The sequence below is a fragment of the Pelodiscus sinensis genome, chromosome 7 (assembly GCF_049634645.1).
Source record: "Pelodiscus sinensis isolate JC-2024 chromosome 7, ASM4963464v1, whole genome shotgun sequence".
In the NCBI taxonomy this organism is placed as follows: Eukaryota; Metazoa; Chordata; order Testudines; family Trionychidae; genus Pelodiscus; species Pelodiscus sinensis.
The window spans coordinates 2,673,176-2,698,447 of NC_134717.1; the positions used below are offsets into that span (position 1 = coordinate 2,673,176).

At 49.3% G+C, this 25,272-nt stretch overlaps 2 protein-coding genes across 4 annotated transcripts in view; both read right to left on the reverse strand.

The window, feature by feature from the left end:
* Positions 1-211: 211 nt before the first annotated feature.
* On the reverse strand, positions 212-6,380 carry RPL37A (ribosomal protein L37a). The gene is made up of 4 exons (XM_006124727.3): positions 6,229-6,380; positions 2,019-2,147; positions 665-747; positions 212-372 (listed from the first exon to the last, which is right to left on the reverse strand). Exons 1-4 carry the CDS (start codon positions 6,229-6,231, stop codon positions 309-311), a joined length of 279 nt encoding a protein of 92 aa, XP_006124789.1. The 5' UTR covers positions 6,232-6,380; the 3' UTR covers positions 212-308.
* Positions 6,381-16,285: 9,905 nt separating this feature from the next.
* SMARCAL1 (SNF2 related chromatin remodeling annealing helicase 1) overlaps positions 16,286-25,272 on the reverse strand; it is a 64,243-nt gene continuing 55,256 nt past the window's right edge. For all 3 annotated transcript variants that reach the window (XM_075933022.1, XM_075933020.1, XM_075933021.1), the window contains 5 exons: positions 24,974-25,076; positions 24,001-24,183; positions 22,360-22,460; positions 17,718-17,814; positions 16,286-16,586 (listed from right to left, as the gene is read on the reverse strand). In XM_075933022.1, the coding sequence (XP_075789137.1) occupies positions 16,389-16,586; positions 17,718-17,814; positions 22,360-22,460; positions 24,001-24,183; positions 24,974-25,076 (682 nt within the window). In that variant the 3' untranslated portion in view covers positions 16,286-16,388. The remainder of the gene's footprint in view (positions 16,587-17,717; positions 17,815-22,359; positions 22,461-24,000; positions 24,184-24,973; positions 25,077-25,272) is intronic.

The following is a 25,272-nucleotide window of genomic DNA, read 5'->3' on the forward strand; positions in this document are numbered from 1 at the left end:
GAGTCATTCAATTAATAGAACTGCAGTGGAATGGTGCTGATTGACACTGCACCATCAGAAGTAGCTCCAAAGATGATGTGTCCAGGACTGTAAAAAAAAAGATACAAAACTTGCTGTGAGTGCCTCCACAATACTATAGCCTACAATTAAGCAGATTCACAACCACAGTGCAGAAGACTAGATGGGATTCTGTACAGAAGAAAAAACAGGATTCCATTCCACTACACCCTTTTTATTGACAAAAGGATAACGGAGATTTTCAGACGCTGGAGAAGGAAAGTACGAATCATGGTAACAGGTAGAAGCTTCTACTGGTCTTTCAATTCCTTCAGTCTTCTGATGGCAGATTTCACTGTCACTGCCGACGTGGTGCTGGAAGAAAAAACATCGTGTCATTCCTGCAGTGAAGCAACTAGCAAATCCATTGTACTCCCCATCCATTTAAGTTTACAAACTGAAGAGAAGCAGTTATTACTCGGTCCAATTCCACTTTAATATCCCATGACACAACACATCTGAGACGGAGCAAGCATACGTAGCTATTTCTAAACTGCGCTAAAAATTCTGAATTTGATGACTCTGATATTAAACAAGTCATCAAAAAAGCAACAAAAATGTTAAACTTTGCTTCAACTACCAGACAAAGTTAGATATGTTTCCTTACTTATAGGTCCAGGCCCCACCAGCTACTGTCTTCATACAGGATCCGCAATGCCAGATACCTACAGCTTTCCTCTTCATTTTGGTCTGTAACACAAAGTGTTTATACGCTTTCAATCGAAGAAACCAAGAAAACCAGACATCTTTGTTCAGTCCAAATGAATGACCTTCCAATATTATTCCAAAAACAACTCAATGAAAACAGGATATAAATGTTAACTTTTCACAACAGCACCATTTCCAACCAGAGTCAGAAGAAATATGAAGACAGCAGACTTTCCAGATTTCTTGACATAGGCCAACTTCAGTAAAAGCATTTACTCAGGGAACGTCTACACTACTGCATTAAGTCGACCTAAAGTACACAACTCCAACTACATGAATAATGTAGCTCAAGTCAAAATACCTTAGAGTTGAGTTAATTCGGGATCTACACTATGGGGGATTGGGTGTTCAGGTTGATGACAGAAACTCTTCCGTCGACTTACCTTACTCTTTTCATTGGGAGCAGAGTATACAGGAACTGACTGGAGAGTTCTCTGTGGTCAATTTTGCAAGTCTTCATTAGACCAGCTAAATCGACTGCTGGTGGATTGATCTCAGAGCCTCAATCTTGGCTGTAGGGTAAATGTGGTCTCAGGCAGATACTACAGGGTGCTCAGCACATTTGAACGAGGCCACTTTAACTGTAGGCATCTGAATCAGAAATTGGTGGATAAACTACTAACGCACGGAGCGAGTAGTCTTTCAAATGTCTGAGATCTGAATTCAAAACTTAATTTTGGTATGAGATCAAGTAGATGGTTTCATACCAGTCTAATTCAAGAGATCCAGGCTGGAATCTAAAATGTTGTTTCTAGGAAAAACTTGAGGATTACAGAGTTTTAACCTGAGAATTACAGGGTTAGTCTTTAAAGCGCTACTAGACTATTTGTTGTTTAAGTTTTTCCTGTTACAGACTAATTCAGCTACCCCTCTGAGGGTTTTAACAGCCAGAGGTACATGAAGAGTGAATAATTTTATCTTATGTCCCTTTATTAGAGGTCTAACATTTTCTTTTCACTAGCACCACTATGCAACAGTGAAAAATACCCTGAAACTATGTTAACTGAATTGCCACAAAAATATGTAACCTGAAACACGGTAAATCTTTTCAGATAACATGAAAAGGTAGGGATTTTGCAAAAAGGCGTAACCTTTAGATCTCTGAAAGTTGTGCACAATTCAAACAACACTTATCGACAGTCATTAACATGTTATATATTAAGAGGTGGAGAAATCCAAAGCAGAATTCCCATTTTTAAATTTCAACCACTGTAAACCTCTGAATTTGTTGGTGTGAATCCTGGGGCTCTTACCTTTCCACAGAAGGAGCAGGTATACTTTGCATGCTGGCTAATTTCAATTTTCTTTACCATTTTCCTGAGAGAAGCTCCATAACGGGTACCATATTTACCCACAATCCCAACTTTCTTGGTGCGCTTTGCCTGTCAGGATAGAAATCACCACACATAGCTTAATTAAAACCAGAGACTGGTTAGCGGTTTATTAAACAGCAGCCAAAGAAGTAAAACAAAATTACATGCACACTGCTTTCATCTATTTTAATTAATTATGTAACAGTACTTTTAGAGAATAGGTTCCACAAAAATGCTGTATAAAAACATCAGTGTTCTTGACTGCAGTCACAGACAAGATCCCTGTAAGCTGTGCACTTGGGTAGTCCCTCAGGAGAATTTCAACTGCCCCCCAGATGATTAGCAGTGTGCCCACAGCTAGGTTACAGGTTTCTATTGGTGGTGCACATTCACACATGCCATTTATTCTGCACTAGGGATGTAAAATCCCATTTAATTAGATAACTAGTTAAAACATGTTTAACCAGTTAAACGGGTGGGAGGGCTGTTCCAGCTTAGCTGGAGCAGCTACCATCAGCAGTGGGCCAGCCATAATCGTCCTGGTGGTTATCTGTAACTGGTAAGCATCACCATTTTCACTCCTATTCTGCACATGAATGGAACAAAAGTCTGCACATGGATTAGGGACGTAAAAAAAACCCATATAAAAATAATAACCTTGTAACCAATAAATGTCTTGTCGGCTACATGGTTAATTGTGGGGCTGCCGACTGTGCATGATCTGGCCGGGCACCAGTTAACTGGTTATATTCCTAACGTGGATGGAAAAGATTAGAGGAACACTAATTGGGGCCTAAATGAGGTTTCCATCGTCGCATGTCTACAGAGCCTTCCAGCAGATGTTCTCTGGATCACACTGACAGACAAAGTCTTGCAAAACGAAGTATTTTTATCTCCAAGTCAGATATAAGGGGAAAAAAACCAGACAAAGACTACATGACCTGCTCAGATTCACACAGCAAGTTGGTTTGACTAGTCTTGCCATTACCCATCATCTCAAGTTTAAACTTCAAGCCCCTGCTTTCAAAGTCTGCAATTCCACTCTGGCCTCCATCTCAGGTCTCCTCTCTAAACCCATTCTTCATCAATCCCTTCACGCTTTCAAGGATGCCAGCTTCGATTCCCAGTCCTAACACCCCAGGCTCAGAATAACCTCCCAAATCCTAGCACACCAGGGCCTATGCTTTCTCGTTCACATCTCCTGAAGACCCTCTCTTCTTCTGCAAAGCCTAGAAAGAGCTCGGGATGTCAACATGCAGTCGACTATAGGATTAATGGATAAGCCTAGGCTTAATCAACTACATGCATTCCCCACCCTTGCTGCCTCTGTATCAGAGGCAGCAAGGGGGGAGGGAGCAGGAGCTGGGGGAAACAGGCTTAAGAGGGGGGGAAGGCAGGGGAGGCTGCCAGGTGCAGCGGGCCTGAGCTCCCCACAGACAGAGGCTGCTCCATGATACAGAAGCAGCAGCATGGAGTAGCAGGGGATTTCCCCGGGAGTGGGGCCAGTGCACACTGGCTGACAGCCCCACCCGACAGCCCCGCCCCTGGGACTATAGAATAGTTGAGTAACCGATAAGAACTCATGTAGTTACTCAACTATTCAATTACCTGATATCTAACATCCCTACAAAGAACATGAATGGAAATCAGAATACAAAGAGGAATCTGTTACTCTCTCCCTGAGTTCTCCTTGATCCTCTTCCTGACCCTAAAACCCCATAAAGGGAACAGCTTTGAGATCAGTGCCTGGTACCTTCCCAAGGTACCTTCTCACTGTCAGAACTCAACAGAGATGAGCCAACAGCAAAGTTCAGTGCCGAACCCGTTTCCTGGCTCTCATCACCATCCTGATCACCGGACAGCCAGACTCAGGAAATGCAATGATGCAGGCTGACCCACCCGCCAGCCCACAATCAGGTAGAGACGGCAAGAGAAAGCTACCACCGGGGAAGTAAAATCCCATTTATTATATGTTTAACCAGTTAACTGGCCCACCATGTCACAGGTGAGAAGCCCCTGGAACAGCCCCCGCCACACAGCAGGCTCAGCCGGGCGCGGGTTAACTGGTGACCCATAAGCATCACCAGGTAAGGGTGATGCTTATTAGGTTTACCTGTCTACACCCCCTCCCGGCACCCCAACTTCAGTAGCGGGGTTCTACCCAGTAATGGGAAGGGGGCTGCGAGGAATGCCCCCAGGCCAATTGGGCCAGCAGGAAAAGGAAAACACTTACCTACCCTGCTTCCTCCAAATCCCTCAGCTCTATCCTCCCCCCCCTCACTCAGCCCAGGCCCTGCCCTCCTCCTTCTGCACTACCCTTTCCCTGTGGCCCAAGCCCTTCCCCTACAGCCCAGGCTAATGGCTCCCCCCACCCCAAGCTCAGCAGTTCCTAACCGCCAGGCTGCGAACCGCTGGCTGCTGGGCCGCAGCGGCTCTGGGGGCCGGGGTACATCACCCAGCACCTCCCCTCCCCCCGTGGTTGTTGGGAGAGGCATGTCCTGCCCCACCTCTCAGCCAACCAGTGCTGGGCAGGGCAGAGTCTCCTCCCAGATGTGGAAAAGCAGTTCGCTGTACGGAGCCGGGCATGACAGCCTTAGAGCACTTAGAGCAGCCTCAACACAGGCAGCATGGTCCAGCTGGTGGCAATGTGGGGCTAGGTGAGGGGGACAAGGCAGACACTGGGGGCTCTGGGGCAGGGCTAGTGCTGGAGCAAAGCTAATCCTGGGGGGGTCTGGAGGCAGGGCTAGTGCTGGGCAGCTCTGGGGCAAAGCTAATACTGGGGGGCTCTGGGGCAGGGCTAGTGCTGGAGCAAAGCTAATCCTGGGGGGCTCTGGAGGCAGGGCTAGTGCTGGGCAGCTCTGGAGGCGGGGCTAGTGCTGGGCAGCTCTGGGGCAAAGCTAATAGTGGGGGGCTCTGGAGGCAGGGCTAGTGCTGGGCAGCTCTGGGGCAAAGCTAATACTGGGGGGCTCTGGAGGCGGGGCTAGTGCTGGGCAGTTCTGGGGGCAAAGCTAATACTGGGGGGCTCTGGAGGCGGGGCTAGTGCTGGGCAGCTCTGGGGCAAAGCTAATACTGGGGGGCTCTGGAGGCGGGGCTAGTGCTGGGCAGTTCTGGGGGCAAAGCTAATACTGGGGGGCTCTGGAGGCGGGGCTAGTGCTGGGCAGTTCTGGGGGCAAAGCTAATACTGGGGGGCTCTGGAGGCGGGGCTAGTGCTGGGCAGTTCTGGGGGCAAAGCTAATACTGGGGGGCTCTGGAGGCGGGGCTAGTGCTGGGCAGTTCTGGGGGCAAAGCTAATACTGGGGGGCTCTGGAGGCGGGGCTAGTGCTGGGCAGTTCTGGGGGCAAAGCTAATACTGGGGGGCTCTGGAGGCGGGGCTAGTGCTGGGCAGCTCTGGGGGCAAAGCTAATACTGGGGGGCTCTGGAGGCGGGGCTAGTGCTGGGAAGCTCTGGGGCAAAGCTAATACGGGGGGGCTCTGGAGGCGGGGCTAGTAGGGAAAAGCTAATACTGGGGGGCTCTGGAGGCGGGGCTAGTAGGGAAAAGCTAATACTGGGGGGCTCTGGAGGCGGGGCTAGTGCTGGGAAGCTCTGGGGCAAAGCTAATACTGGGGGGCTCTGGAGGCGGGGCTAGTGCTGGGCAGCTCTGGGGCAAAGCTAATACGGGGGGGCTCTGGAGGCGGGGCTAGTGCTGGAGGGCTCTAAGGAGCAAGGGGCTCACACTGGGGCGTCCGAGGACTCTGGGGGCTGGGACTAGTTCCATTTTATTTGCCTATTTATTATCTGCGGAATGAATATGCAAATATTCAAATCCAATGAATATTTTGGCCCGCCAACAGCTTGTGCCCGGGTCTGCCAGCCCGCGACATAAAAACAGCTGGGAACCGCTGCGCTAGCTCTTACCCTCCCCCACCCACCCCGACCTGCTCGGCCCGGGGCCTGTCACTCTCCCCCCCCCCGCCGCCGCCTCCGCGGCCCGGGGCCTGCCCTCGCTGCCCGGCCCCCTCCCACGCAGGGAAATCGGGCTGCGGCTGCCCCTGCCCCCCGCCCCGCTCGCGCAGGCCTCGCGGCCCCGGCTCCGGCCCCCGCCCGCGCGGTCGGGGCGGCCAGCGGGGCGGATGGCGGCGGATTGAGCCGGGCCCCCCTCCGCCACACTCACCATCTTCCTGCCGGGCCTGGACGCAAAGGAGGCGGCACTTCCTGCGCAGGCGCGATACCCGCACCCGGACCGGAAGGAAGGAAGGAGGCTCGAACCACAGAGAGGATGGGAGCGCGAGGCGGAGTGGGGCGCTCTACACCGCCGGGGGTGTGCGACTCTATCGTCGCCTTGCTGCAGCACCTGCTGGAGGGAGCAGGAGCTCTGCTGCAGCTGTTCCAGGGAACACACGTTGCTGGGTCAGGCCCAGCCAGGCCTGCTTGAGAAGGGGGAGGAGCCCCACTTTCTTACCCTGCAGCTTTGGTGCTTAGCCCCCCTCTGGTGCTTAGCCCCCGTCTCCCCTTCACACGCTAGGCGAGCAACAGCCTTTGGTGGAACCCCCCAGTTGCATTTCTGTACAAAGACCATCCTGGGGTAGGAGCCAGGCACTTGTACACAGGGGCAATATGCTGAATATCCTGGCTCCAAAGTGGGGCAAACCTCTGCGACGGTTTAATAGCAGCAGAGAGGATACGTGAGCACTGGTGTACTCGCTAAAAGCCCTTGCGTGGAGACAGACGTAGCCTGAAGCCTACTTCTCTGCTCTCACTCAACAGTCGCACTAGCAGCAGTAGGGGAGTGCTGAGGAATTCAAGGCAAAGACAAGCCGAAGGAAAAGTCAGAGAATTAGAACAGACACTACTATACAACAATATAGCAAGTTTAATTGTGCCCTTTAATTTCACGAACAGAGGAATTGCAGTAGAAGCAGCACTTGTCCACCTACTCTTGTGTGTGAGCTGAGCGGGAGCTAATACCCAATGCTGCAGAGGAAGGAACAAGACCGCCCACGCTGGACAACAATAACAGAACCTTGCCCTAGGGAAATTTTCTTCCTAACCTCTTCCAGTCAGAGTTAATCATATGCCCTGAAACACCAGAGCTTTGAGCCTCCTGCCTCATTGTTTCCCATGCAGGCAAGCTGTTGACCTCACTATTATAGGGTCAAAGACTACAATTGGTTTTTTAAAGATGCAGAATAATTTTATGACCAATACTTCTTTCCTGAATAAATATTAAGTGGTGAGTCCAACACCAAACCTTAGGTGTTGATCTTCCTCCCACAGAAGTGCAGGTTGGGTTATGGGTTTTCCCCCCTCAGTACGTTAACCCATGCAGTTGGCAGGACCCCAGGTCTGACCACCCAACTGTCTGCTGTGATACATCTGATCCTATTTATACAGATTAGCTAGCGGCATGACAGACAAGAGGGTGGGGGAGAGGCTATCACGAAAGAACAAAAGGAGAAGACAATCAGTAGATTCAAATAAGACCATTCAACAGGAAACAGGTTCATTGCCATCAGTGAGCAGAGATGTCACCTCATGAATAAATGGACAATTAGAAAACTATGATCTAAATCTAAGTTGAGTTAAGAAAACAGGAGATAACATAGTAGAAGACTTGCCTGGTATTGCCCAGGTCTGGCTAAAGGAGAGGGGGAAGTCAAAGGCCTCCCACCGGCAATCCCCAGAGGTACGGGGGAAAGAGTGTAGGCCTGCCCATGCAGCCACACTGGGTGGCCTGACAGTGCTGCACCTGTGGGTGCTGGGGGTTGGTAACTGGAGCTGTACTGCCCAGCCCTAGTGGTGCTCCAGGGGGAATGGCCGTGGTGGTGGGGCTTCCCCCACACCGGTTCAGCGCTGGAGCCAAGGACCAGCTAAGGAAGGGTTTGGAGCAGGGTCCACTGACCTGGGCCGGTGGCTGGCAAGATAGCAAGCCATCCCCAGCTGGCCACTCCCTTCCTGGTGCGGCTGCCCCCACTGGTCACGCTGCGGGACAGCTTTCCCCAGCGCTTGCTGCCCCCTGTGGTGACTGTGCAGTATCGCGTCCCTCTGATCAATCCCCTCCTTTCCATGGTATGGATAACAATCCAATTCCAGGCACATCCCATTTTCCTGCCACAACCAAACCCTGACTTTGCTTTAAATTCATGGAGGTTTGGTCCATCAGTGGCTATTAGCCAGGATGGGCAGGGATGGTGTCCCTGGCATCTGTTTGTCTGGGAATGGGTGACCGGAGAGGGATCACTTGATGATACCCTGCTCTGTTCCCTCCCTCTGGGGCACCTGGTATTGGCCACTGTGGGCAGACAGGATACTGGGCTAGATGGACCTTTGGTCTGACCCAGTATGGCCGTTCTTATGTTCTTAAGTTAGGATAAGAGGAAGCTGCACACCAAATGTGGTGGTCCTAGCTGTTAGCATTTAAGGCAGAGGTGCAGAACCTAAAGCCCTGGCTTGCCTGATTCCAGACCCCCGAGGCTCAGGGTCCTGCCCTCGAGCACTGGACAGCATGCACTGGTGCTCCAGTCCCTCCGCTTCTCGTGTGCAGCCCCTGACTGCCTGTTCTGCAGGTCAGTGGCCTCCAACCCAAAAACAGTTCCCCACACCTGGCTTAGGAGGCACTCAAACAAACGGACTCACAGACAGACGGACACCTCTAACACGTATAAAAAGACACAGCAGGTATAATGGATGAAAAAGGTTTGAATATTTATCTTTCTTAATCTAACAAAAGCTATGGTGGGGGAGGGAGGAGAAAGAATCAGGATATACAAGCAGTTATCACAAAAGCAAACTTCTGCTTCCATGCCGACAATCCAAGGATTCAGCTGCTGCAAAGCTACCTATGACACTTTCAGCATTACTTCCCTCCCAGAGTTTTGAGTCCCACACAAAACATCTGTCATGCTTTTCAGTTTTATGCAGCTAAATTTGGTAAATCTGTCCTGTGATAATAGGGTTATCTAAAGCCTTCAAACTCACAAAATGGGATTTATTTGCAGCTTGAGCTGGAATGATCCATCATTTGGAAAATATTGTCGAAATACATTAATGCAGGGATACAGCACATATCCAGACAGTAAAATTGATCTATATCACAGTGGATTTTATTGGATTAGAAGTTTAGCCACAGAATGCAGATTTCTGACTGCCTAGCCTAAAAGCCCATGAACCAAAAATGGATAGAGGGGTTAGCTGGTTTTATTGTTAAGAAAAATCAAAGAACACAATAGATACAAGAACGATAAAAAGGGGAACAGCAAATTTGGAGTTTTAAGAGACAAAAAGTCACTGATAATTTATAACAATTCTTAGGTTACCCCACCCCCTACCCCCAAACTGGATTTTTAAAAAAACATTCTTTGATCATCATACACATAAGGCCTCAATGTCCCTCACTTCAGGCTACAGTTATCCCGCAAAAACCCCGTCGCATCCAAGGAATGATTTCCTCTTCCGCTTTTTTTCAGAAATACCTCGTTTCACAAGGCATAAGGGCTCTGCCTAAAGGGGAGGCCCATCTAGACTGGGCCAAATGGTGGAAAAGCCTCTTCCGCAAAAGCGATTGAAAAAAGCTACGCAAATAGCAGCTGCCCGTCGTCTAGACCTAGCCTCAGATCAAAAAAGGGAATTTGTGGGATTCAGAAAGTATCCCACAAACAACATGGAATTTCTCTCTCTCTCTCTCTCTCTCTCTCTCAAAAAAAAAAAATCCAAAGAAAAACAAACCCAGCAACTGAATACCGTGCTATGTGGAAGATTATGAAGAGATGGCCGTGTTGTACGATCCATGAAGGGAATGCTCGAGTAATCCAAACTCAATAGACTAGCAGTGCTGTTGAGTTCTGTCAATACTTATAATAGGAGAATCCAGTTTGGTTTAATTAAGAAATGATAGTGATCTTGATCAACTGGTAAACGGGGTGTCAGCAAAGAGTCTTCTCCGTTGATACCCACATTTTCCCCTCACCAAAAAAACCCAACCCCTCACAACACAGGCTATAGTTACAGGCTGGGGACTCTCTCTGAGGATGCAGTGACTCTGAAAAGGCCTTAGCTATCCCGGTAGATAATCAGATGGGCAAGAGCTCCCAGTGAAAACTGTTGGCAAAAAAACGTGTGATCCTTGGACGCATAAACGGGGACAGGTTGAACCTCTATGGTCTGGGACTCTCTGGTCCAGCAACATCTGTGGTCAGGCAGGACCAGAGATGCTGTAGGACAACCGGCGAGCTCCCGCTGCAGAGGTTGCTGGCAGTCTGCACGCCCAGTAGGTTGGGGGCAGTGAGCCCCACCAGCCGGAGTGCCCCCGCTGACCAGAGCGGGACTAGCAGCCGTGGGCTGGGAGCTCTGCCGTGGCCGGAGGGAGACTGGCCTGGAGAGTAGCCCTGACTTCTGGGGCACACAGCCCCGCCATTAAGAGCTGGGCCAGCGACCTGGAGAGGAGCCTGGCGGCGGGCAGGGAGCCCTGCTGGCCAGAGTGGGGCCAGCAACCCATAGAAGAGCCCCACCAGGAGGGCTGGGGGCAGGAGAGCCGAGCAGACGTGCTGAAAGTAGCGCAGTGGCTAAGGCTGCAGTCAGGAGGGGAGCGACAGGAGAGCCAGAGGCTTGACGTCCCCAGTCCGGCAAATTCCCTAGTTCGGGACCACTTGGGTCCCAATGAGTAATATTCAAATTACTCATTTCTGAAAGTCCTTTGAGGGAAAAAACTGTAGTTAAACTTCCACATTATTAATACACATGGAAAACTGTTTGCCATGAATCCCTGTATGCAGTAATAACATTAACCTCCCAGCATACACGAGTTCTGGAGGACTAGCAAACAGGGAATCCTCTTAAAATAAAAGGGAAGCAACTGGATACAATCAAGAATGGAGACCTTAGACTTTCTGGAATGCCCTGCTGCCTGTCTCCAACTAGCTGCACCGTCTGCAGAAATGTGTGTACTTCTGGCTGGGGGTGCAATTCCCGGCTGTAGGAGCCATACCCATGCTAGCTCTTATCGAACAGGAGTGCTAAAAATAGAAAGCAGCCATGGCAACGGGATGGGCTAACTGCCTGAGTATGGACCATAAATTAGCGAATATAGCCCACGGGTTGTCCATGTTTTTACCGACCACGCCCTGCCCCTCTGCAGAGTACATATGTCCGCGTCTTATGCAATTTGATTTTTGCTCATTTTACTCGTATTACAAGACAACAAGATCAACATAATAAAATCAGCATCTTCGATTTAATAATAATTGAATAAGAGCGGCAATGTTGTTGTGTTTACTAAAATAAAATAACAAGACCCAGTATTATCGGGCTGCATGATGTCGCAATCTTCAATCTTGATAGCTGGCACGTGGCAACCACATCAAAGACCGCCAGATTCTTTTATGAAGGCGGCAGAAGTCTCTGCAGTTTATGTACGTCTGCGGGTTTTCTAACATTTTTTTACACACGATAGAAAAACTGTGGGTAATATGAATGCATGTTATACTTGGACGTATGTTATATTCGCTAATTTACGGTACTCATTGGGGATCTGAGGCACATACTCCGTGGCTACAGTCGGATGCAAACTTGTGCAAGATCTCACCCCACCTTCCACTGTAGATGGACCTTTTCTGAGGACCTGGAGGGTATAAACAGGCTGTGTACCAGCAACGAGCAATCTTGACTAAATCGTTAAAAGCACTTTTCTCCAGGGGAAGATTTTCTTCTCTTTTTACGCTTGAAAGGGCAACGCGAACGTCAAATGTTCTTGAAAAGTCTCAGCGACTCTGCTGAGATCCAGCTGTGATTTTATGAGCCCCATTCCAGAGCAAGAGTATACCGGATGTCCTTGCGTGGAACTGGAGATTTAGCAGCATGGAGATAAGAGTAAACAGAGATTTTGATGGGAGGCAGAATTGTCCAAAGACGCAGATTTCAGACGGCGACTATTTGCTGCTCCTGCTCCTCGCACTGACGGGAGGAAGAGAATCATTCCTCAGAGAAGATAAGACTTGTGCATGAAGCCTCTCCCCATCCCTTTCACTGTTTCCTGCAGCCCACTGAATACAACCCTCTTTCAAATGGCCACAGGTTAGCACCGTCTGTAAAGGGTTAGCTGCAAGCTGTTGAGCCATTGGGGAGAGACATCCACCAATGTCATCTAGAACAGCGTTTCTTAAACTATGTTCTGCGGACACTGGTGTTCCATGAACAACTCGCAGGTGTGCCGCAACCTCTTCTTTGTTTTTGTCTTGTTTTGTCTGACTTTTTTTTTTTTTTTAAAGAAAATATTCATAAATTAAATAAATAAATAAATGGAGATTGCCTATCTCCTAGGACTGGAAGGGACCTTGAAAGGTCATCGAGTCCAGTCCCCTGCCTTCACAGCAGGACCAAGTACCATCCCTGACAAATTTTTGCCCCAAATCCCTAAATGGCCTCTGCAAGGATTGAACTCACAACCCTGGGTTTAGCAGGCCAATGCTCAAACCACTGAGCATAGGTTTTCCGCATTAAAAAGAATTATTGTTTGGTGTTCCGTGGTCTCAAAATGTTTAAGAAACACTGATCGAGAGGCTTGTGCAGGTAGGCACCTACAGAGGGCTGGACAATAGTCTCCTGCATGTGGCTCTTTCGATCGAACGTCCACAGTTGGACTTTTCTCCTCTCTCATTTTCCTCCTGCGATCCTTTCAATCTGCAGCCTACAAGTGAGAACTCGTTTTTCATAGCCATGAATGAATCACTGAGGCTCTGGACCAGATGCATATGAATCTTGTAGGACATTTTCACACTTATGGGCTGCTATTTGCAGTCAATTATGCGACAAAACCTTAATTAGGGAAAGCATTGGCATTGTCAATGTGTTCACAGGGCAGAAGTCTCTTGCTTAGGTGTCAATAATGCTTTTAAGTATTGTCTGGTAATCATCTGCCGCTAAGGACCCTGGCTAAACAGCAGCAGTGAGAGGCAAAGTGTAAGAATGGAGTTTGCTCCTTTCTCCACAGATGGTTACTGGGAGATGTACTAACTGTCACCGTGGAAAATTCATACAACGGACTCCTATTCATTCTTACATAACACACTGTCAATTACACATGCCCAGCCAAATCCTGGGCAGTTTCTACAGGTGGAGCCTCTCTAGTCCAGCACATGCTGGTCTGCAACCTCTGGGGGCCAAGTTTCCTACAGTCCCATAAAGTTTGTTTACAGCCACCAGTCCAGGCTCTCAGGCTGTGTCTAGACTGGCCAGCTTTTCCAGAAAAACTTGCCAGCTGTCTACACTGGCCGCTTGAATTTCCGCAAGAGCACTGACGATCTCATGTAAGATTGTCAGTGTTCTTGTGGAAATACTGTTCTGCTCTCGTTCAGGCAAAAGTCGCTTTTTCACAAAAGGGCCAGTGTAGACAGCTCAGATTTGTTTTCCGCAAAAAAGCCCCGATCGCGAAAATGGTGATCGGGGCTTTTTTGCGAAAAAGCGCGTCTAGATTGGCACGGACGCTTTTCCACAAAAAGTGCCTTTGCGGAAAAGCATCCGTGCCAATCTAGACGCTCTGTTCCGAAAATGCTTTTAATGGAAAACTTTTCAGTTAAAAACATTTCCGGAAAATCATGCCAGTCTAGATGCAGCCTCAGTGTCTGGGTTGTTCTTTAGCTCCGATTAACCCCTACATGTCTTCTCAGAGCCCAGTAAGCAGTGGCAGTGTGGGTGATGTTGCTAGACAATCTTGACCTCCTGTAGTCTGGCAGATTCGCTCAAGATCCGTAAGTCACCGCCACTGCAGCAGAGTAACAACAGGGGAGGGTACACCACTGTGCCATCTAACTGTAGTCAGAGCAGAGTTGGGTGGCACAGACGCCCGACAGGCCTTTCTCCACTAAAACCTTCACCACTCCACAGTGGCACTGCAATGGCAGCGAATTACGGGTCCTAAAGGGGACAATATAATAGCAGTCTTAGAGGGATACAAAATGCCCATCAAAGGAGTGGTTGGCACCTAGCCTAGAAGCCCGGGGTATCCAACAGGCTGGCCGCTAGCCCCATGTGGCTCTTTGGCTGGTTGAGGGTGGCTAGTTGGCTCACAACATGATTTACATTTTCAGAAGAACGTGGCTAGTTCGCTATAGCAGTAACCACTGCTTCAGAATGGATTGGATACCCCGGCTATAAGCAAATGTCCCTTATCAGAGCTAAAGCACTTAAAGGTGATGAATTGTTCACCAAAGAGATCCGAGCGGCAACTACTGTAAATAATTTAAATAAATGCTAATGCTTCTACTGGCTCGGGTACTTCTAAGACCTCCAGGCGCAGATGTGAGACAAGACTCCAAATCAAAGCAGCAGCAGGTGCACAGAGCACATAAGAGAACTGCGGAATCAATTTCTCTTCATGCAAAGGGCTGAGTCTGAAGCAGAGGTGGGCAAAAGGGCCTCAACAGGCCGGATCCAGCCTGCCCAAGTGAGTTGATCCGGCCCGCGGAGGCCCTGCCGCTCCTCCACCCCCAGGCCAGTCAGGATCTGGTGGGGAGTGTGCAAAGTCTCTTCCCACCCTGCGAGGGGCCAGGCACTTCTAAGTGCCCCAAGTTCCTTGCAGGATGGGGGCAGGGCAGGAGGAGACGTCATGCACTCCCCCACCCCCACGCCAATCAGGCTCTGTGGGTGGGAAAGCAGGAAGTGTCCTGGCCCCCTTTCCTCCTGAGGTCCCGCCCTTTTCGGGGTGGCCTGGGACCACTTCAAAAATGTCTGAAGTGGCCCCGTCAAAAATTATTGCCAGTCCCTGGTCTGAAGCCTGTTTCCTGAAGTGTGGTTTCTTCTGTAAATGAGCGAGAGCGCATACAAGCATTTCCGTACGTGTCTCTGGATGGCAGAGATGATTTTGAGCCTCAGTTGGCACGTCAATCAAAACCAAACACAGTGGAGAGAAAATATGGGGGCGGAAGGAAGCTTAACAAGAGGCTATGGCAAATCCATGGTAGTCACGGATTCAAATCTTGGTTGGATCACTTCAGTCCTTCTCCATCCCAAGGTAGACACATCACTTTCTAAGCTTACTGCATGGGGGTCTTCAGGATGTGATTTAATAACTGTGGTGTGCAGTCACTGCAGGTCGATCAGCAATGGACAACCTGGGCTAGTGAGCAGGCCACATGAGTGACCCTCCTCCATCTCAGTGGTATACAAGGTTGTCGTAGCCAAGACAGGCTCCCGGCATAAGATAGTTTTGCTAATTGTGCTTAGAACGTGCAGGTTGAACAGGAGCAGCACTTTGGTTGGAGGCAGAGGGACCAAACGGCTCTCATGGTCAATGCTGTGTGTTATCAGCATGTCCTCCCCCCACGTACGATTACTGTAAGTGCGTGTCGCTTCACTGGTAGGGGAAAAAACCCGACACGGACAAAAACCAGCAGAATGTGGCAACCCTGCGTGTGAGCAGCGATAAGCAAAATGTCTTGTGGGCCACATACAGAGTCCCAACGGGCCGCAGGTGGCCCTCTGCTGCTATAGATGGTCATATAGGCTTACCTGTTAGCCCAGGCCATTCGGAAAACGTGGGGTCAAGGTCCTGATGGTAATGATCCTCTTCACTTGTTGCAGATCTAGAGACCTACTAAGGATGCGAGTTTAACCAGTTCACTGGTTAACCCAGAAGCTGATGCTTATGGGTTTCCTGTTAACGGTTCAACTCTGCTAGGGAGCGCAGGGCCAGGAGCCGGGAATTTTACAGCACCCTTCCCAGGTAACAGAATTTTGATTGGTTACACCGTTACTGGTTTTATACACGTACATCCCCCAGAACTACTCCAGTATCCAAAATCCTCATCTCTGCTCTGTTGTGCCCCAGACTGCTGCTAAGCTGCCCCCTACCATCTCAGCAGTAGCTGCCTGGCGGGGGAATTGGCTCTTGTATATATCAGTAGCGGGTGAAGGTCTTTGGGGTGGCAATATTTTGCCTTGATTTGGCTCTCTCACTGTTCAAGGCAGCCTGTACCCATTTGCTAGTTCCTCCATGTGACACTCCTGCAATGGGAACAGGTGAGCATTATTTGCAAAGCAAACAGGTGGGGAAACTGAGGCCCAGAAGTGACATTCCTTGCCGAAGGCTATTGTGAGTCATTGGTAAAGGCAGGGTTAGGATTCAGGACTTGGGACACTGCGCCCTCCATTCGTTCACCCAGACACGTACCTCCTCCTTCCGCCCTTTTTTGGGGGGGAGGGATGAACAAGTTACAGAAATAAGAGAAAATCTTCTCAAACCCATTCATGTGTTTTATTTTTGGAAACTCAAAATAATACAATGATTCTGTGGAGTTTTTTAAAACATAAATAAAGATCTTTTAAGTGTCTCTTCCTTTCTGGTTATCGTCTGGTAAAAAAATCTTCCAGACGCCGTTTCTTACATGGACTCGTCGAGGAGGGGTCCACTGCCGCACTCCTGGGCTCAGACGCCTGGCAAGCGTCGACCGCCTCCACGAGCAAAGCTTCGTCGAGGTCGTCTCCCTGTTCCGATAAGGTCCTCTGGAAAAGGTCGTAAATGGTCTGCTGCTTCGGATCTTGCTGTGAAACGAGAGCAGAGAGGTTCCGCACACAGGGTCGCAACGAGCAAGCCAAAGCGCTGGCGACGATCATTCGCTCCCAGCTCTGGTTTCCCTCACGGCTCCCCTGACCCATGGAGAATGGAATTCTAGCGTGCGACAGGCCTGGGCGAGACCGGCAGGGACTCACCTGACCTCATCTCGACTGCTGTGCCCTCTGCAACGAAGCCGCATGCCCCTATTTTCTCAGAGGTGCAGGGAAAGGAAGGGGTTGAGCCGCAACATTTAGGGGGAGCTTTTCCCATGGAAATGTCTCTAAGCATTTCCTCATGGAGATTTCCTCACAGTGAAAGCTAAGGGGCGGCTCTCACGGATCCCTGTGAGGAGCGGCAAGAGGCCAGGCATATACACACATGGAGGTCCTGTGCTCCCTGCCGGCTCTGGTCCCTGGCAGCTCCAGCAAGGACTCCATTGGTCAGGGCTGTGCTTGGTCTCCCAGGGAATGCGGGCTCAGCAGATGGTAACAGAGCCTAGAGCTGTATGTACATTATGAGCACAAAGCCTGCTGAGTGACAGTTGGGGGACAACATGGCTGCCCTGACTCCACCCTCTTTCCCGTGTGGTTCCCTCCCACAGGGCGAAATCCCCACAGGGCTAGAGGGGCCTGAGGAAATGGTGAGGCAGAGGCACCAGGGCCACCTTCCGCATCACAAGACTGGGCTCTTTGCATGGAGGGTCCATTCCAGCACACCTCAGGGAGGAAGGTGCCCTGCACTGAAGGCAGAACTGGGGCCAGCTCTCCTCCTCTGTTAACAGCTCACTCGAGCACGTTTGGTCAGTTTAACGCCTCCAGTTAACATCTCAGGGCAGGTCTTCACCTACCAGGAAATCAGTGCTCTGGCAATTGATTCCCCCAGGGATCGATTTAACAGGTCTAGTACAGACCCACTAAATTAACCACCGATGGCTCTCGTTGACTCCGGTACTCCACAGGAACTAGTAGTAAAAGGGAAGCCGACAGGAGAGTTTTTGCAGTGGAGACCCCCTGGCACCTCGACCTAAGGAATGTCATTTCCAGCTACGCTGTTCACAGAGTATCTTCGGTCAACAGTGCCCCATCCTGTAAGGCCTGTCCTACTTTCACATCACTTACCTTGTAGAAGTAATTAGTGGCTTCCGCGGTTTCAGAGAAACTGGCTTCAGAAAGACCAGCTTCACCCAGCACTCTTATCTTCTCTTGAATCATGGGCCTAGGGGAAGACGACAAGCACCAAATCTCACCCGCAAGGCAAGTGGGAACCTTTAAGATGTCACAGGCTCCTCTCTTGGTAGCAGAATACAGAATCATTTGTCAGGAGAGGCAAGGGGGGAGGAGAGGGAGGGTGATCTCTTTCATCGCACTCACTGTTACTGGTGAAAGAGACAAGCTTTCGAGCTTCCATTCTTCCTGTCTGGGTACTCAGGCTAAGTCTCTACTGGCACTCTACAGCACTGTAATTTTCTGGCTCAGGGCTGTGACCTCCACCCGCTTCCCCTTTAGCTTCCAGCACCACAAGTTACAGCGCTGTTAAGCACCAGTGTGTACCAGGCAGCTCCCAGCGCTGTTAGCTATTCCCTTTGTGGAGGGGGTTCACACAGAGTGCTGGGCCACACTCAATTTAAGGCATACATTTTTAAGTATGAACAAAACCTCAGTGTCACAGCTAAACACAAGGGGGGGAACAGGTAAATCAACAGGTAAATTCAAGGTGAGGTGGGCAGTTAACACCTCTCCAATCATAAAACAAAGGCGAGATAGTAGGTGACAGACTGTTATATGAGCCAAAAGTCCAATGTTTTTTGATCTGAGGAAGTGGGTCTGGCCCACGAAAGCTCATCATCTAATAAACCATCTTGTTAGTCTTTAAAGTGCTACATTGTCCTGCATTTTGCTTCAGCTACCCCAGACTAACACGGCTACATCTCTACCACTATTCCAATGTCTTTGTGTGCGTTTCAGTGCCAAGCAGAGTTATCAAGTTTCCTTGATACTGAGACTGGGACTTTTCAGTTTAGAAAAGAGAAGACTGAGGGGGGATATGATAGAGGTCTATAAAATCATGAGTAGTGTGGAGAGGGCCGATAAAGAAAAGTTATTTATTGGTTCCCATAATAGAAGAACTAGAGGACACCAAATTAAATTAATGGGTAGCAGGTTTAAAACTAATAAAAGGAAGTTCTTCTTCACACAGCGTGTTGTCAACCTGTGGAACTCCTTGCCAGAGGAGGCGGTGAGGGCTAGGACTATAATAGAGTTTAAAGAGAAGCTGGATAGGTTCATGGAGGTTAGGTCCATAAAAGGCTATTAGCCAGGGGATAAAATGGTGTCCTTGGCCTCTGTTTGTCAGAGGCTGGAGAGGGATGGCAGGAGACAAATTGCTTGATCATTGTCTTCGGTTCACCCTCTCTGGGGTACCTGGTGCTGGCCACTGTCGGTAGACAGGATACTGGGCTAGATGGACCTTTGGTCTGACCCAGTACGGCCGTTCTTATGTTCTTATGTTTGAGGAGAAGGACTGAGAGGTTTGATACCGAGTGATGGTTTTGTGAAGAAAAGCACTTGCCTCTGGGTGCTATGGAAGTTTCGCCTTTTATCATTTTCCTCCTGCAAGTTCATTTGAGTGCCCAGTGAGTGTCTGGTTTCACCCACATAGTTGAGATACACACAATAATGTTCAAAAGCTTCAGAGGGGGAGCTGAGTTAGCTTGTAACTGGAAAAACGTAAAAAACAACGAATCGTCTAGCAGCACCTTAAAGACTAACAAAACACGTAGATGGTATCGTGAGCTTCCTGTCATCTGAAGAAGTGGGTTGTGCCCACGAAAGCTCACGATACCATCTACATGTTTTGTTAGTCTTTAAGGTGCTGCTAGACTACTTGTTATTTTTTTAAGTTTTTACACAATAATGTGAAAGGCATGTGTAGGACCCACACGGTTTGCACGGTTTGTGTTGGGAATGTCAATCGCTGTAGCAGTGGAGATATGGCTGAAGGTGTTGCATTGATGCTAGCAGGATTTGGGGCCACTTTGGGGGGGTAACCCATGGCCTGAGGGTAGCTTGCTTCTGAGGAGGAGCTTGGTGAGGTTGAGGTACTGTCTCAAGGCCAGCAGAGGAAGTTTCAAAAAACTTCTTTTCAAAAAATGTCTTTCCTCCCATCGTGGAGGAGTTGTAATTGTTTAATAATGCCCCATATGGGTGCCACCGTGGGGTGATATGTGGTAAGGGGTGGGCAAGAGGAGGGTTCCCCCCGTATACTGAAGCGGGTATTCTCAGAGCGCTGGGGTGGTCCGTTCCATGACGAGATCTATTTCTCCGGTGGCATATCCTTGCTTGTAACAGTCCATTTTAAGTGAGTCAAGGTGTGTCTCTCAGGGTGTGTCTAGACTACAGGGTTTTGTCCACAAAAGTTGGCTTTTGTCCACGAAACTAGACCCGCGTCTACACTACCACCGCGTTCTGTTGACAGTAAGTCAACAGAACGCGGCAGTTTTGTCGACGGCAGTAAACCTCATTTTACGAGGAATAATGCCTTTTTTTTCCCCGAAAGTACTTTCGACAAAAGGCGCTATTCCATGCAAACTGTGCTTTTTCAAAGGAGAGCATCTAGACACTCTTTCAAAAAAGCGGCTTGCTTTGTCAACAATACTGATCGTAGTCTACATGCTCTTTTTCGACAGAGGCTTTGTCGACAGCATCTGTCGACAAAGCCTCTGTCGAAAAAGGCGTGCAATCTAGATGTAGCCTCAGACTCTCTTCTGGGAACATCTGTGGTATAGGAGTGCCTAGCTGTGGATAACAGAGGTCTTGGTGTCCTAGGGGCGGGTACCGGTTCTGTGGGATTCTTGAATACAGCTGTCCGTAGGATTCCATAGCTGAAGCCGATCATGGTGCTTGGGAAATTGATGCTGATGGGGGAGGGTTCTAGCGAGAGTCTGACAGACAGTGTGTGGCGGTTGAGCTTGTGGTGGAAGTATACGAGGAAGTTTTGGCCGTCTTTCCAGCGGATCAAAACATCGTTGGGGCATCTCAGACGTATCCTTGGTTTTGTGGTGTCATTTACCATGGGCCAATGAAAAACTACCATCTTGGAGTATTGACACGCACCAGCCCTTTCATCTTAGGACAGGCACCATGCTAGCAGAGCCAGTCCTAGTAACCCACGTCAATTTCACTAGGCCATTTTCTGTTTGTATGCACACCCCTAGGACGCTGTGTTAAGTTTTGGGCACCTCAGGGCCAGAGATTGTAAATAGAGGAATTCAGAGGGGAAAAAAAAGCAGTAGCCTGGATTAGAGAGGCTAAACGGGAATGACCTGGATGTAAAGGGGAAGAGCTACACATGGGCAGCTGAACTAAGGGGAAAGAGGATGTGATTGCAACTGACAAATATTTGGAGGGTGTTAAGTTCCAAGTGAGAAATTGGCTCCATAGGGTGGAACCAGAGTGACCGTTTCTATTTCCCAGTCCTAGGATTTGCAGCACATGACAGGAAACTAGGAAGAAGCGAACACCAACGCACAACTAATGACCCTTCATTAATAAAATGACCCCCAATCCCCCGGAGTGGGCATGAGAGGGAGGACGAGCGAAAGGATAAGTATGCCCTCCTCTGAAAAGCACGTTTCCTTCCAGTCAAGCATGAGCGATTGCATGGACGGCACTGTACAAATAAAAAGCCAAATTACTGTCATTAGCGTTCCTTGAAATGTGGGCGACATGTCGGTTTCCAGTTCCTTGTGATGCAAGGCTGTAATTATTTGCAATCATGATATTCTGGGAACTGTAGAAGTTCACTTCAGCTCATTTACTCTTGCTGATGAGCTAATGGAAAGATATAATTTCGGACCAAGTACCAGCTGGTGGATCGTTTTCCTCCCTCGATTGCAGATTCCCTTCCCATCACACTGTACTCCCAGAATCCTCGTGAGCCCTTCATCCCACCAACCCTCCTACAAGCCAAAGCGGGATGAACTGTGTTCCCGCCGGGACACTTCAATGCTTCTTTGTGAGCTGGTGAGGTGGCTTTGCTGAGGAGCGACATGGGAGACAGCAGATCGGCCTTCCTCTGTGTGCCCAGCAACTCAGGACGCAGGCAGTTGTATGGGCCAGATCTCTGCTGACCACTCTGGGTGCATCTTATTTCAACATACTAATTTGACACTGCAGGGAAGCCTCAAAATGAGTCCGAGGCAGCGCATCTATGTTAGGGAAGCCTATCTCGATTTAGAGGCACTGGGGAGGCATAACTTACAATGGCCCTGGGAAGGGTCTATTTCAAAATAGCATCAGTGGAGTGCCTACAATAGCTATTTTGGAACAGGCGTTATTCCTCATAGAATGAGGTTTACAGATTTTGGAATAAGCCGTTATTTCGAAATAACAGAATGGCTGTGTAGACGCGTGCATTGTTATTTCGAAATCACTCTCATTATCTCGAAACAATGGTGCAGTAGAGATGCACCCTCAGAATGAGCCACCCAACGGCCTTTCCTTGGAGGTTTCCAAGCCAAGCGCTAACGAAGGTAATACACGTCTGTTTTACTGGCTCGTCCCCTTCAGTGACAAGGCCAGACTGTTAATAAGACTTTGCCCTTTAGAAAGCCTCGCTCCAAACCGAGCATGTCACAAGCCTCACTCTCTCGGCACCCCGAGAGCACGTTACTGCCTCCCCCCAATGTACCGAGGAGAGTACCAGCATGGAGAAGTCAAAGAGACAGATGAACAGCTGGACAGAGCATATGCCACTCCCTACCATAAGTAGTCATCAGCCGTGCCTTTCGCCACCAGGTAGTGAATGTCAACAGAACTGGTTTGGCCAATTCGATGCGCCCGATCTTCTGCTTGAATCAAAACCTGAGAAAGCAACGAACAGGGTAACACACAAGGATTTACAAAACCGGCCCCAGGAAATAGGGACTTTGTTTCTGACGCTTAACGACCCCTAATTATACCCTACTGGCACCAGGCATGCCCTGCTGAGATCAGGGCCCAGCGCAGGCCCAGCCTGGCCCCTCCCCCTATGAATTTATAGCCTAAACAGACAAGTGCCCAATGGACAGGAGGATGGAAGGGTTATATTTCCCCCCTTTTCTACAAGAGGAACTGAGGAGACAGAGAGATGAACCAACTTGCCTCCGGACATGCAGGAAATCTGTGACAAAGCAAGAATCTGAGTTGAGATCCCAGGCCAGCACCTGAACCCCAAACATTTACCTGCCTCTAGGGCACTTTCTCTGATGCCCTTTAAACAATCAGCTGCTAAAATAATTCCCTTCACTCAGTTCCTGCATTATCAGATGAGAGAGAGAGACTCCATGTGTGAGAGTGAGTGTGAGAGAGAGAGACAGACAGACAACTGGCACAAAGTACTGCACACTGCAAAAAATAATCCCAACTACACATACAAAATGATGGGGACTCATTTAGCTCTAAGGACTCACGAGAGAGATCTTGGAGTCCTTGTGGCTAGTTCTCTGAAAACAGCCAGGCAATGTGCAGCAGCAGTCCAAAAAGCAAACAGCAGGGGCTCTTGTGCATTTCAAAGGGGAAGTGCCCACATGGAGCCTGGGGTTAGCAGGGGACTCGCCAGGTGACTCTGGATTCTGTAGAAATGCCGCACAGAGCACAGGGTCAGCTAGGGAGTCCCCAGCCAACCTCAGGCTCCATGCGCCGCTGCTGCTTTGAAGTACTCCCTCTTTCCCCTCCTTTGCTGCCTCTACCTGATCAAGGCGGGGGGTGGGGAGAGGAGCGACGAGTCGACTCGACTATCCGATAAGGATTTGCTCAGGCAGGGGCGGTGCTGCCTAGGAGCCGGACCTGCAGCATGCACCCTTATGCCCACTGAAATCCAGGGGAGTGAAGTTACTTCCAAGATCAGGTCCCAGGAGTCTAAATCAAGACCTAGTAAAACATGGAAGCCGCATGAACCTGCAAACCTAGAGAGACGGGGCCTGGAATCTGCGGCGTGAGCTCAGACCACCTCTTTACCACGGACTTATTTGCTGCTGGCTGCAGACTCTCCCCTCTCCTCCCCCTCCACTCCCGAGTAGATAGGCCTGGCGCAAAATGCCGGGGCCAGTGGCATCCGATGGACAATCAGAGAGGGGGAAGAAGGACACGACTGAAAAAGGGCCCGTTCAAAGCAACCAGCTGCTCGACAGCGGTTCTCATGATCCCGGACAGGAGGGCTGGGCTTCAGAGACAGGAAACAATCATCTGTGTCACCTTGGAGCACTTCCCAGCAAAGGGTATCATCAATAGCCCCATTTTACAGATGGGGAAACTGAGGTAGCGAGCGGCGACACAACTTCTCCAGGTCTCCTGAGTCCCGACCCAGTGCTCTCTCCGCCGGAGCGCACCACTTCAAGTCACACCGCCACCTTCGGCTCCTTACCCCAGGGTTCCAGAACAGCTCCGCGAACACCACCAAGTCGGCTGAAGAAAGCGTCAGCCCCGTGTTGGCAGCAGTGAGGGACAAGACAGCCACAGAGTGCTTCTCGGAGAACTGGAACTTCTGGCACAGAGACTGGCGCTCGGCGGAAGGTGTGGAGCCATCAATGCGAATGTACCCCACGTGCTGGGAGGGGGAGAGAGCGGTGGAGAAAAAAATCATTAGCGGGTCTTTATTTACCCAAGTTTTAGAGAATTTCCTCCCCCTCATCTGGGTTTGTGACTGGGGAAGCGACAAGGCTGCAGAGACTCAGAAGAGATTCCAGTGTTGCCCAGCTGTTCAGCAGAGTGCCCACATTTAGGTTTTGTATTTCTCTTGGTGGTGCACATTTGCACCTGCCTCAGTGCACATGAAAAATTATTCCCCACATGGATGGAAAAAAATCTGCACATGGATGGAAAAAGATTAGAGGGAACATTGCTCACAGCCCATCTCATGAACTTGGAGACTCTGATAAATCAGATGAGACTGGCATGGAAAGTTGACCTCTGCTCAACACAGAAACAGGAGAAAGACCACTATGCAGCACTACGCAAGCGAAAAAATCACAGCTACACAGGCCCAAGAAACTAAAGAAATGCAGGTATAGCTGGGGTTGCCTTTGCCTTCACGCCACCTTCTCCTAAGAGGCGTGAAATGCGGCAGTGTCGACATTCGGTACTAAAACAGCGCCGTACACACATCACTCCAGTGGTGGTAAACAGCAAGAAACATCTGCAGCAATAGATCTCATGTACACAGAATGTGCATCACTCAGACTGTCTCATTTTGGAGGCTCAGGTATCATGGTCGGGGGCACCTTGGAGCGATATCTGTGTCACCAACTTCCACACAGTAGGAGACTTGCCAGAACTCTCAGGAGCTTTGCTGTTGGAAGAATAAAAAAAATTAACAGGAACCTGATTTAAGAACTTACTGTTTTCTCCAGCTCTTTGCTTATTGCATTTAGTACTGTCTTGTGATGAGCAAACACCAGGAATTTGTGTCTCCCACTTTCCAGTAAATCCAGGATATATTCTCTGAATTAAAAACAAATAATCCAAGTTATATTATTGAAGTCTCTATTGTCCCATTTACACATCACTTTCAAATCCTAAGAAATATTGTTCATCTGAGGCAGAAATCAGGAAACCAGTCAGCAGAAAATAGCACTTCAATAGTATGCATTGATTCATTACTTTGATACCCACATATAAAAAAAACAACCTAGGGACA

Bases quoted from the DNA above. Each gene is read 5' to 3' on its own strand.
- RPL37A (XM_006124727.3), bottom strand. The intron at 748-2,018 runs GTAAGAGCCCCA...TTTGTGTTACAG, and splicing joins CCTGCTCCTTCTGTGGAAAG to ACCAAAATGAAGAGGAAAGC. The intron at 373-664 runs GTAAGGAAACAT...TTTTTCTTCCAG, and splicing joins GGTGGGGCCTGGACCTATAA to CACCACGTCGGCAGTGACAG.